The 13535-nt window shown below is 43.7% G+C and overlaps 1 protein-coding gene across 1 annotated transcript; it reads right to left on the bottom strand.

Moving 5' to 3' along the window:
• Window positions 1-298: 298 nt before the first annotated feature.
• LOC101482715 (endoplasmic reticulum chaperone BiP-like) lies at window positions 299-13030 on the bottom strand. Its single transcript, XM_024800170.2, has 8 exons — window positions 12751-13030; window positions 12427-12658; window positions 12193-12330; window positions 2591-2703; window positions 2097-2487; window positions 1771-2008; window positions 1512-1679; window positions 299-1377 (listed from the first exon to the last, which is right to left on the bottom strand). The coding sequence occupies exons 1-8, from the start codon at window positions 12864-12866 to the stop codon at window positions 866-868; spliced, it is 1908 nt and encodes a 635-aa protein (XP_024655938.2). The 5' UTR covers window positions 12867-13030; the 3' UTR covers window positions 299-865.
• Window positions 13031-13535: the final 505 nt, after the last annotated feature.

Genomic DNA, 13535 nt, shown 5'->3' with positions numbered 1-13535 from the left:
GTGGGGACATGTCCTTTCTGTCCATGCCAAATCTACGCCCTTGATCTTATCATTATCTATCGTTCACACATAGATGAATCATTAGCAACATGGGTATCTTGGGCAAGATACCTACCAATGACTATGAGTATCTTGGGCAAGATACCTACCAACCTGGTCTATCACCTGAGTTACAGCCACACACTGAAACTTGTTTTAAAGTCTTAGAGGAAATTCAGTGTATCAACTCTGGTCAAAAGAATCCACGCTTCGTACTGATGTCCACAATTCTTTTTTATTCCTCTCACTTACTCTCACAATCATGAAGCACCGTGAAAACTAGAAACAAGTAAAATAATATTAAGAGCACATACGACATCCATCTCAACCAGTTATTACTTTTCACAAAGTGCACAAGTGCTTAACAAATTAGCCAGCATGTTTTTACTGTGTACGCCTTGTAAAACCAGCAGTAGAGAAGTTGTAGATTCCATGTTCCGTGTTATCGTTGTCTTGTCTCTCTTGTCTCACAACTTCCAGTTCCCGCGACTCACAGGAAGGAACTACTTCAGAATAATTTTTAACAGAAACATTTTTTATAAAAATGTATCACTGGACTCATAGATTATCTCTTTCTACTGTAAGTGTACACAAACATGAGTCCCAAATACAGGAAAACAAATAGAAAACAATACAACAATCTCAGACACGCTTCTGGTGTTGTCATGGCAACCCACACAAACATTTTATCATCAGCTACATTCAGTATGGTCACTTGTTATTGTTAGCCCCTTCCCAACCACTTCTGTCCCAATTTCAGTCCCATCAGTCCAATATGTATGCCAACATGCCAGAGGGCCAAGGAGTGTTAAGACTTCAAACCTGCCTACAACTCATCCTTCTCGTTTTGCTTACTGCCGTCTGCTGGTGGACCACCTGCACTACCACAGAGCTGACTGATAATGGACTGAACCACTTCCTCAAGCTCCTTCTTCTTGGTCTGGAAGTCATCCAGGTCAGCATCTTGGTGGGACTCCAACCATTCAATCTTCTCCTCCACTGCCTTCTCAATGGATTCAATCTGGTTCTTCAGGGAATATGCGTAGCCTTCCAGCTCATTGTGAGCATTGATCCTCTCCTTCAGCTTCTTGTCTTCTTCAGCAAAGTGCTCGGCGTCGTTCACCATGTGTTTGATGTCCTCAGGTGTCAGCCAGTTCTGGTCAGTTATGATCTCGTTCTTGTTTCCTGTGGCCTTGTCCTCAGCAGTGACACATAAAATGCCATTGATATTAATCTCAAAGGTGACTTCAATCTGCGGTATACCACGAGGAGCAGGAGGGATGCCAGTCAGGTCAAAGGTAGCCAGGAAATGGTTGTCTTTGGTCAAAGGATGCTCACCTAAGAAAAAGAAAAACAGTCACAATTAGACTTGTGGAACGTTAAATTCCAGTGTCACACATTTCTTGTCATTGAATCCTTTTTTATAAAAACACTATTTGGCAACTTTAAAAAAACAACATCCAAGCTCTTACCTTCATAGACTTTGATGGCGACAGTTGTCTGGTAATCAGAGGGTGTAGTAAACATCTGGGCTTCTTTGATGAGCACCACTGTGTTCCTGGGGATCAGCTTGGTCATTACTCCTCCAACAGTCTCAACACCAAGGGTCATGGGGCACACATCCATAAGAAGCACATTACCTGCAAGTGAGGGAAAAGGTTTACTAAACATTTGATCACATTTGAAAGCTCAACCCTATTTAATAAAATATTTGTAAGAGTCATTATTCACCAGTGTCCTCCTCTCCAGAAAGCACACCAGCCTGCACAGCAGTTCCGTATGCCACAGCCTCATCAGGGTTAATGCCTCTACATGGCTCTTTGCCATTGAAAAACTCCTTCACCAGCTGCTGGATTTTGGGGATACGAGTGGAGCCTCCAACCAGGACAATCTCATGAATGTCAGACTTCTTCAATTCAGCATCTTCCAGCACTTTCTGTACAGGCTTCAGGGTGGACCGGAACAGGTCCTGGGTTTTAAAGAACACACAAGTTAAAAAGCTCGTTCAACCGCTTTTCCAAAAGGGTTTGAATTAATTAACCAAATTAATATCTTACCATGTTCAGCTCCTCAAACTTGGCACGAGTCAGGGTCTCAGAGAAGTCTTGTCCTTTAAAGAAGTACTCGATCTCAATGTGGGTTTGGTGCCGGGCAGATAGCGCCCTCTTGGCCTTCTCGACCTCACGACGCAGCTTCTGCACAGCACGGTTGTCTTTGCGCACATCTTTGCCAGTCTTCTTCTTGTACAGCTCGATGAAGTGCTCCATGATACGCTGGTCAAAGTCCTCACCTCCCAGATGAGTGTCACCATTGGTGGCTATCACTTGGAATGCACCATTGTCAATGGTCAGAATAGAAACATCAAAGCTGCCACCACCCAGATCGAAGACAAGAATGTTCTTCACTCCATCCTTCTTGTCCAGGCCATAAGCAATACCAGCAGCAGTTCTAAAGAATACAGTAAGAATTTATTTTTCAATAGGAGGGCAGGGGCATTGTTTTGCAGTTTCAAATTGCAGATGATCAAATTCATTTTTGACTGGATGCTTACGCCTCATTGATGATTCGCACAACATTCAGACCAGCAATGGTACCAGCATCCTTAGTGGCCAGGCGCTGGGCATCATTGAAGTAGGTTGGGACAGTGACCACAGCATGTGTGACCTAAGGAAAAACGATAAAGTCAGATTTCATGATAGACCATTTAACTCTTTAACCCTTTAAGACCTACCACAGAACCAAGTCCGCCACAGCTTATCTTCATATTTTTATATGCTGTAATGCCATTTTTGGGAGAATTTCAAGTTGCTATACATCAATACAATCATTATATAGCAAATTTAATGACACTGTGCTGCCACTGCTGGGGTGCAGTAGCTCCACCACCCCACTAGGGGGAGGAAGCGGGTTTGTGTACTCAAGTTTCGCTAGTAAATATAGAAAAAGTTCATGGAGTCTGGCCAAGTTGATACCAGCACACAAAATATTAGCTATGAAGTTGGCTGTACTGGAGCATGAGAAATATATGCTTGTAAGTACGATTATATTCTGTGTTCATGTTAAGCATGTGATGTAAAATGGGTTGTTGACTCTCATATTTGAAGCCGACATGTTAGCTGCACTGCCGATGCTAATTGTGTTAGCATGTCAATAGGAAATTCCATTATGTGTTAGCATCAAGCTAGCGGGATTTGGCGTTAACATGTTTTCATTTATTTTTCTTGGTTATGCCAGCTATAGTTCAAGTTGCTAAGTCTTCAGTCTGTACTTTGTAATGTGAGAAATATATTATGTTCCAGATGTATGTTTTAATATGCTTTTCTTATGTTTGTAGTTTTACAGTGCCTTCATTAGGGAGACAAATAAACCCTGCAATGAGAACTGGAAGCCTTTGCCTCTCCTTTTGAAGAACTGTTTATCTATCTGCCAAACTGGGCATCAACGTACAGGGAGGGCAGAATAGACACAAATGCATTAAGTCCTTAGTAACTATAAAGAATTGCAAAAAATTGCAATGAACTACAAAGAAATATAAATTATTATAAATTATTTATTATACAATAAAGTTGCACAAAGTAGTTTCCAACCACAGGAAATTTATTTTGAGGGTCTTCATAGTTTTATTTTTGAGATACACCAACTTTTAAATACTGTGGGGAAAATATGAATTAAATATTACATTTCAAATTTGCAAAACAAACAGCATGTTCATCAAAAAAAACGATTTCCAACAGTGCGATTTGAGGTCTAAGCATCCCAGAAACTAAACAAAAAAGCATAAAGTCAAACATAACTTTTAAAATCACCAGTATAGGCCTATAACAGTCTTAAAGGGAAAAACTACATTACCCACAAAATATGACATCACTTCTGATTTTGGGCAGGGGATGGAGGACATGCGATAATTGGCACTGACGTCTATTCCAAAATGGGAAGTGCTATGAACAGCTGATCTGATCAGCAAAACGTGTTTCTGAAATATAAGGTTTTATTGCTGCAAGTGGTTGCAATCTTTGCAAAGCCATATTTGGAAGGAGACCGAGGACAAGTTGAATGCATAAGATGTAAGTGTCATGGTCCTGGGTCGGTGACCCAGCGCTTTAAGTTTATTATTATCATTTTCCAATTTATTATCATGATTATTATTATTGTTTGAGTTCTACGTGTTACATTCGGTCTGCCTCTGAGTCTGCGTCTGTATCTCTGTCTGTCTATGGTGTCACCCCGTCTGTTTGTGAAGCTGTCTGTTTAGTTCAATGTCTTGTCTGGTTCCATGTGTCTGAGTTTCCTGTTTTATGGTGAAGGTCTGTATCGTAGGTGAGTGTGCTCAGTTCACTTTAGTGTTTGTTTTTGTACCAGCAATTAAGCTGAGGATTTTGAGTTTCACGTTTGTGTCTGAGTCCTGCGTTTGGATCCTCCTCTCTGCCTGCCCGCACACAGAGCCTTGACAGAACGACGCGACCAGTAATGGATCCAGCGGACTCACTGTGGAAGCGCAGCTCCTGTTTTGACGGGACCCGGTTAGCGCTTGGAGGGCCTCCGTGCTGCCGTTCCTCGCTGGCAGCCTACCCTTCGGCCCACTCGTCTGCTTCCTCCCCGCGGACGCCCCGGTCTCGCAGAAAACGCTCCAGCCGGTCCCGGGAGGATTACTACGAGCCTGCAAGCAACCAGCTTACGCCTGCACAGGCGGTCTACAAGATGTTAGGAATCATTATTGTGCCACCCGACTCACCCAGCGATTCCATACCGCAGGAGGAGCAGCCGCTGCAGAGTTTTGCCACGTCACCCTCAGCCAGTCCCGATCCCTCTTTGACGGGAAAGCGGCGGACCCGCCGCCAGCATTCACAGCTCCAGTGGGAGCCTAGGACTTTTTCTGAACAGCTGGCTAGGGTGAGTGGTGGGGCCACTCTTTCGCCCCCTGCTGAAATAGGGGGGCAGCATGCTCTTTGTTTGTTACGTGTCCGTCTGTAATTAGTTGTTTTTAAAAGATTTTAAAAGATTTTTTTTGTATTTTGTATTTTTTAATCTATCTCTTAACGTATTTCTTAACTAATTTTTTTTAACGTATATATATATTTTTTTTATTTTATTTTATTTTTTTTTAACCAGACAGTTAATATTGCATAGATTGTTTGGAAAAATGTGTGGTTGGTAGATGCTTTGGAAGTTGATGGATGCATCTTCCTGGAGCTAACAGGCCTAGCCTGGCCCTGTATCGTCCTCCTGGAGTTATTTGGCCTAGACCCGGCTCTATTCCGTCTTCCAGGAGCTAACTGGCTAGGGTCTGGCCCTGCACCGTTCTCCAGGAGTCAATTGGCTTAGGCTTAGGCCTGGCCCTGTGCCATCCTTGTGGAGCTAACAGGCTAAGGACCAGCCTCGCATTATCCTTGTGGAGTTAACTGGCCTAGGTCCGGCCTTGTACCATCTCCCACGAGCTAACTGGCTTAGGCCTGGCCCTGCACCATCCTTCAGGAGCTAATTGGCTTAGGCCTGATCCAGCATCTTCCCACAAGAGCAAATTGGCTAAGATCTGCCCCTGCACTGTCCTCCAGGAGTAAACCGGCTTAGGCCTGGCCCAGCGCTATTCTTTTGGAGTTAACTGGCTTGGGTCTGGTCCTGTACCATTTTCCTGGAGCTAACTGGTTTGCTTCACCCAGAGGTCTGTACTGTTCACTTCTGTTAAGTACTAAAATTGTGGATGATGGCAGTATTTACTATTCTTATATGCCTCTTGGCCTTTTTGGACCCTCGGATAAGCAATTGCTTATGGACACATAGCAGGGGAACCTCTGAAAATTATTTTTACCTACAAGAGAACTCTGAAAAAGACACATGCTCTATAATGTTGCAAAAATCAGAGCAGTTACCAACTCAGTTGGATCATGACATTAGTTTTATGCATATTTTGCCCAGAGACTTACCTAAACTTCAGTCTATTCTGGCTTTGCATACTTATTTTATTTGCCCATTTAATGGAGGTTTCAGCTCAGGTTCAACGTATCAAAGCATTGAACCCAAATCAAAGGCGAAACAGAGGTTGTTGATTGTCTTGCTTCTACTTTTGTCAGGAAATGTGCAACCAAATCCTGGCCCTGAACTGCAATATTCCCAGACTCCTTCTGATTTTAAAATAATGTCTGGTGTCAAATATATTCATCTTAATGTGCGCAGCCTACTACCGAAGATGGACATGGTCAAAATTTGGGTTAAATCTACAGATGCAGATGTTGTTATAATCTCTGAAACTTGGTTAACTAAATCTATTACTAATGAAGACATTAATATATATGGGTACAATGTATATCGCACTGATAGGCCAAAAAAAGGTGGCGGTGTAGCTATTTATGTCAAATCAAGATTTAATGCTTCGATTGTTCTGTCCCAATCGATATGCAAACAAATGGAGTTTTTGGCCTTGAATGTAGATATTGCTAATACTTTTTTGATAACCATTGCTGGGTGTTACAGGCCCCCATCTGCTTCAAAAGAAGCATTATCTTCACTAAAGCACCTTTTGGCTAAATTAAATTATACTGAACTACTAATGGCTGGAGACTTGAACTGGGACTGGCTAAATGCAACTTCTGGTGAATTTAAAGATTTCTGCGATTCAATTAATCTTACCCAGCTAGTCTATCTTCCTACCAGGCCAAATCTTAAATGCCCTGAAAAGTCTACATTAATTGATTTGGTTTTAACAAATGTACCTCATAAATTCTCTTCGCTTGGTGTCTTCTGTAATGACCTAAGTGATCACTGTGTTGTTGCTGTTTGCAGACATGCTAAAATTCCAAAATGTAAGCCACGCATAGTGTGCAAAAGGAATCTTAAACAATTTAATGAACAGGCTTTTCATCATGATCTGTCATTAATTAATTGGGAAAAAATCGGACTATTACCAGATGTAGAGCTAGCTTGGACATATTTTAAGGAAAGTTTTATGGGAATTGTTAATAAACATGCCCCCTTACGGAAAGTTAGAATTAAAGGTCGAGAAAATCCTTGGTTTTCGCAGACACTCGCAGATAGCATACACGAGCGTAATAGAGCATGGGACAAGGCAAGACAAACAGATACTTCCACTGATTGGTCTGTTTTCAAACAGCTTAGAAATAAATGTACTTCTCTTATTAAAAAGGCCAAATCTGAATATTTTTTGTCTGTCACCACTGAGAACCTCAATGATCCACAGAAATTTTGGAAAGTAATCAAGTCTTTTTCCGCCAATAAAATGACTCAAACTTTTCCTAAATCTGTTGTAAAAGATTCAGTCTCAATTAATGATAAAACTGAAATTTTGAATTGTTTTAATGAACATTTTCTATCAGTGGGTTCCTTGTTTGCTTCTGCAGAAACTTTTTTAACAAATACTTGCCCAGAACTCTCTATGTTTTCTGGAGACCGTTTTAACTTTGTACCTTTTAGTGTTTATGAAGTGCATAAAGCTTTAAAGGCTTTGGACCACAGAAAACCTCCTGGTCCAGACTTGATGGAACCTTATTTTTTGAAGTTGGCAGCTGATTTTATTGCAGAACCACTCTCAATTCTATTTAATTTTTCAATTAAAACCAAAGAAATTCCATCGGTTTGGAAATCAGCTTTCGTTTTGCCTTTATTGAAAGGAGGAGATCCATCGGTGTTGACTAATTATAGGCCAATATCAAATTTGTGTGTTTTATCCAAAATCCTGGAATCTCTAGTTTGTGACCAGCTGAAAGAGTTTTTGTACTCTAATGATATTGTCTCCAAATTTCAGTCAGGCTTCAGGAAAAAACACAGTGCTAATACTGCCACTATGAAAGTGATAAATGATATTATAGTGGCACTTGATAAGAAATTGTACTGTGCGTCACTCTTTATTGACCTCTCAAAAGCTTTTGACACTGTTGATCATGCAGTCCTAAAAAACAGACTGCTCAGCCTTGGATTATCAGAACATGCATTAGCGTGGTTCTCAAATTATCTAAATAATAGAACCCAGTGCATTAAACTTGAAGGTCTTTGTTCTAAATTTGTTACTGTCCACAAGGGGGTGCCACAGGGCTCAGTTTTGGGTCCCCTTCTGTTTCTTTTATATATCAATGACTTGGGTCAAAATGTCTCAGACACAAATTTGCATTTTTATGCTGACGACACAGTTATTTACTGTTATGGATCATCTCTTGCTCAGGCCATTGAAACTCTACAGAAAGCCTTTGTTGCTTTCCAGCATTCACTTATTCAGCTAAAATTAGTTCTCAATGCTGACAAGACTAAGTTAATGTTGTTTTCCAAGTCAACGAAGGTCCCGGAGCCTATTCCAGTGGTGTCCACCCTTGAAGGAAATGTCATAGAGATAGTTCATGAATATAAATACCTTGGTGTCTGGATTGATGACTCCTTCACCTTTAAACCACATATAGAGAAACTAGTAAAGAAACTGAAACTTAAACTTCGTTTTTTCTTCCGTAATAAACAATGTTTTTCTTTTGCAGTAAAAAAACGTCTTGTCACTGCAACCTTTTTATCTGTGTTAGATTATGGTGACATTCTGTATATGAACGCTTCTTCTTCATGCCTTTTAATGTTGGACACGATGTATCATGCTTCCTTGAGGTTTATTACCAACTGTAAATACCTGACCCATCACTGTGATTTGTACTTAAGAGTAAAATGGCCTTCTCTGGCCATTAGAAGACAGGGGCATTGGTACACTTTTATTTACAAAGCTATGCTTGGATTGCTGCCTCCTTATATTTGTACTTTGGTCACAAGGACAAATAGTGGTTCTTACTCCTTGCGCTCAAATGATCAGCTGCTGTTGTCTGTTCCCTTTGTCCGCACAGAGCTGGGGAAGAAAGCCTTTGTCCACTCTGCGCCTTATTCATGGAACATGTTACAGAAAGACTGGAAACTGACTGAATTGTTGTCTTTAAATGTTTTTAAAACTAAACTCAAACGCCTACAGGCTGCCTCAATAATGTGTAATTGTTTTGTGTAATTTTAACTTTGTTTGTTCATATGTCTTTGTCTTGAAATGTGCTGCCTCTTGGCCAGGACTCCCTTGAAAAAGAGGTCTTTGATCTCAATGGGACATTCCTGGTTAAATAAAGGTTAAATAAAAAAAAAATAAGAACTGTAAATGAAAGGAGTGATTATTTGAAGGACAATTCTCCCGGTTCATTGCACTATTTAGACTGTCCCATACCTCACCTTTCTAAACCTGTCGATGAAACCAAGGAGATCTATGACTCTATGCCTCAAAAGGTTCCGGGTGATTATCATGCTCCTGAACCTGTCAAGCATATAGTGACTGCTGTTCGTCCTCAACTCAACACTTCTGTGAGAGCAAACAATGTGTGTGTCACCCCAGAGACTCTTAAGCCCGTGTCAGCTCAGTTTTCTGCTCAGCAGCCACCTGTAGCACAGTTTCCAGTGTCACCTGCTCAGCAGCCACCTTCAGCTAAGTTTCCAGTACTTTCTGCTCAGCAGCCACCTGTAGCTCAGTGTCCTGTGTTTCCTGCTCAGAAGCCACCTGTAGCCCAGTCACCAACTCCACCACCACCACCACTTTCACCTCAAGTTCAGTCACCCATAGCTCAGTCTTCACCCCCGCTATCTATAGCTCAGTCGCTACCACAGCCAGACATATTACAAACTCTGTTACAGTCCATGGCCCAGTCGGTAGCTCAGTTGGTAGAGGAATCATTAGCTTTATCATCGGTTCCGTCTCCTCCTGTTCTCCAGTCAGTTCCGTCTCCTGCATCTCAGTCGACCTTAGTGCGCTCTCTGGTATTGCCAGCAGCTCAGCCATTAACACAGCCTGCTTCTCGGCCACCATCTCCACCCACTCACTTTCAGGGGGAGAATAGCCCCACACAGACTTTCATTGCTCCTCAAGACCTAGCTCAATTTGGGACTTCTACTCTCTCCAGGGCCTCCCTAGAGGTTAAATATCAGCATTCAATTAACTCTGGACCCCTGGACATAAAGAAGCCAGCGCAACCTGTTTCGTCCCTGCCAGAGGCCCGTGGGCACGCTGGTCCTGTTCTGTTACTGCCAGAGGCCCGTGGGCCTACTGGTTCTGATCTGTTCCTGCCAGAGGCCCGTGTGCCTGCTGGTTCCGTTCTGTCCCTGCCAGAGGCCCGTGTGCCTACTGGTTCTGATCTGTCCCTGCCAGAGGCCCGTGTGCCTGCTGGTTCCGTTCTGTCCCTGCCAGAGGCCCGTGGGCCTACTGGTTCCGATCTGTCCCTGCCAGAGGCCCGTGTGCCTACTGGTTCTGATCTGTCCCTGCCAGAGGCCCGTGTGCCTGCTGGTTCCGATCTGTCCCTGCCAGAGGCCCGTGTGCCTGCTGGTTCCGTTCTGTCCCTGCCAGAGGCCCTTGTGCCTACTGGTTCTGATCTGTCCCTGCCAGAGGCCCGTGTGCCTGCTGGTTCTGATCTGTTCCTGCCAGAGGCCCGTGTTGCCTGCGGGTTCTGATCTGTTCCTGCCAGAGGCCCGTGTGCCTGCTGCTTCCATTCTGTCCCTGCCAGAGGTCCCCGCCCCCGCTGGTTTTGTCCCTATGCCCACTGTTCCTGAGACTGTTCTCGCTTGAGGGCCCGAGGAGCCCGCCCAGCCTCCTGCTTCGCCAGCTGGGGGCTTCATTCGCTTCGCCTGGTCCAGCCTCCGCGTCTGCTTCAGCCTCGCCTGGTCCAGCCTCCGCATCCGCTTCATCCTCGTATGGTCCAGCCTCCGTGTCTTCATCCTCGTCTGGTCCAGCCTCCGCGTCTTCATCCTCGTCTGGTCCAGCCTCCGCGTCTTCATCCTCGTCTGGTCCAGCTCCCGCGTCTTCATCCTCATCTGGTCCAGGTCCCGCATCACCGGCTTCGTTTGGCCCCGCCTCTGCATCAGCTTCGCCTGGTTCAGTCTCCGCATTCGCTTCAGCGTCGCCTGGCCCAGCTTCGGCTTCAGCCTCTGCCTCGTCTGGTCCAACCTCCGCTTCGCCTGGTGCTGCAGGGGCCACGCAGCCTTCGGGTCCCCTACTACCACCTCCACATCGTCGGTCATCTGCCAGGCCGCTTGTTGGGCATCATCACCACCGTGGCCGCCCTCAGGACTTCTGTTGCCGCCACTGCCTTCCGCGTAGCCGGCCTCCAGGCTTGCATTCCCGCCACCGTTGCCGTCCGCATGGTCGGCCTCCAGAACTGCACTGTTTTGGCCTCCTGCGCTGTCGGCCCCCTGAACTTGTCCGTCTGGGCCTTTTTGGACTATGTCCCTCCGTCCTGGTCCTCCACCGCCCGCCCTGGTTGGGTCGTTTTCTGTTTTTTTTTTGGGGGGGGGGGGGGTTTGGGCTGTTTTTGTGTTTCTGTTGGGCTGTCTGGAGCCAGCCCTTGAGGGGGGGTACTGTCATGGTCCTGGGTCGGCGACCCAGCGCTTTAAGTTTATTATTATCATTTTCCAATTTATTATCATGATTATTATTATTGTTTGAGTTCTACGTGTTACATTCGGTCTGCCTCTGAGTCTGCGTCTGTATCTCTGTCTGTCTATGGTGTCACCCCGTCTGTTTGTGAATCTGTCTGTTTAGTTCAATGTCTTGTCTGGTTCCATGTGTCTGAGTTTCCTGTTTTATGGTGAAGGTCTGTATCGTAGGTGAGTGTGCTCAATTTACGTTTCCCCTGTCTCGTCAGCTGTGATTTCTCCCAGGTGTGTTCCCCTCCTGTTTCTTATCCCTTGATTACTGCCATCTGTGTATTTAAGCCCTGTGTTTCTCTGTGTCAGTGTCGCGTCGTACCCTCAGATCATGCCTGTGTGTTTTTGTTCTCCATATTCCGTGTTCACTTTAGTGTTTGTTTTTGTACCAGCAATTAAGCTGAGGATTTTGAGTTTCACGTTTGTGTCTGAGTCCTGCGTTTGGATCCTCCTCTCTGCCTGCCCGCACACAGAGCCCTGACAGTAAGTACAACTCCTCCAGTTTCATATTACGAACCCACCCGAGGGATTAATAAAGATTTATCTTATCTCTCTCTTATCTTATGTGAAAATGCGCTGGCTTATCTAATTGCAGTGCTACCGGGATTTAAAAATAGTTAAGCTAAATGGAGCGTGCCCGCTCTTATCGCTCTTAATTAGCCCATAAAGGGGTTAATTAAGATTTGCATCTTCACTTATTTAGAATCTCTGACATTTTTGTACCTTCTCGCCAAGGTAAGCCTCAGCAGTCTCCTTCATCTTAGTCAGCACCATAGCACAAACCTCCTCAGGAGCAAAGGTCTTAACCTGGCCACCACCAATGTCAACCTGGATATGGGGCTTCCTCTTCTTCTCAGTAACCTTCACAGGAATATACATCAATATTAATTTAACAAGAATTTAGCTCAAACATGACCCAAAGAACCAACAAGTTTTATTTTCAGCTTGAAAGCTCACCTTGAAGGGCAGGTACTTGATGTCCTCCTGCACAGACCAGTCACCCCATGTGCGACCAATCAGCCTCTTTGCATCAAAAATAGTGTTCTCAGGGTTAGAGGTCAGCTGATTCTTGGCAGCATCACCAATCAGACGCTCACCTTCACTGGTGAAGGCCACGTAGGAGGGGGTGATTCGGCTTCCCTGGTCATTGGCAATAATCTCCACACGCCCATTCTTGAACACTCCAACACTGCAAGGAAACAGTTTGAATTCAGTCTGAATCCCATATTATTTTTCCACAGAGACATCATTCCATTATTTAAAGAGCCTGAAGTGACTTACCATGAGTATGTGGTCCCCAGATCAATCCCAATCACAGTCTTCCCAGTTATCCTTTTGTAATCGGCGGCACCAAAGACTGTGCAGACTAACAACATCACAACCCACAACAGCTCCATCTTTGTTTGTTTGTTTGTTCTCCAATCTACAAGGAGAAATGCAGAAAAGAATTACAACATGAATCAACATGGCCTTGAGAACAATAAGTGGTCTACAGGTCCTTCTGAATCAACGAATTAACTCTAAACACCTGCAAAAGATTCCTGAGGCTTTTAAAAACTCCCAGCCTTGTTCATTACTCTAAACCACTTAAGAAGCTAATGGTGCACATATGATTTGCGGAGTCCCAGAACCATAGCAGACTTGAAGTTGGTCTTAGAGAATAAATACTATAAATATATTATGACTGGTGTTTAAGAGTAATATTTGAAAATGTTGAGTGACTTTTAAATGTTTTATTTATTGTTTTTTTTTTAATTACCATTGTGTATAAAATGTTTTGTTTTTAAGAGTAGCTGGCAAAGAAGTAGGTAAGAATTGCAACAAATATTACATCAGTTTTGTGAATATATTTTAGGACTAGACTGATTATACCCTAGGTACAATAACGCGACTACTTCCTGATAAAACGTGTTGTAGAAAATGTAAATAATTATCATGCTGATGATAAATGTTTTAACCCTCATATATACCTCTGTGACACTGTTTCTGAATTTCCCAGTTTAGCTCACTACCACTGGCGCCACTTTGAGTCTCACCTGCTCGATTTTGTTGTTGAGGTCTTGAAA

The sequence above is a fragment of the Maylandia zebra genome, unplaced genomic scaffold (assembly GCF_041146795.1).
Source record: "Maylandia zebra isolate NMK-2024a unplaced genomic scaffold, Mzebra_GT3a scaffold01, whole genome shotgun sequence".
Classification (NCBI taxonomy): Eukaryota; Metazoa; Chordata; class Actinopteri; order Cichliformes; family Cichlidae; genus Maylandia; species Maylandia zebra.
Note: the sequence above shows the minus strand (reverse complement) of the source record. Positions and strands in the feature narration are given on the sequence as shown.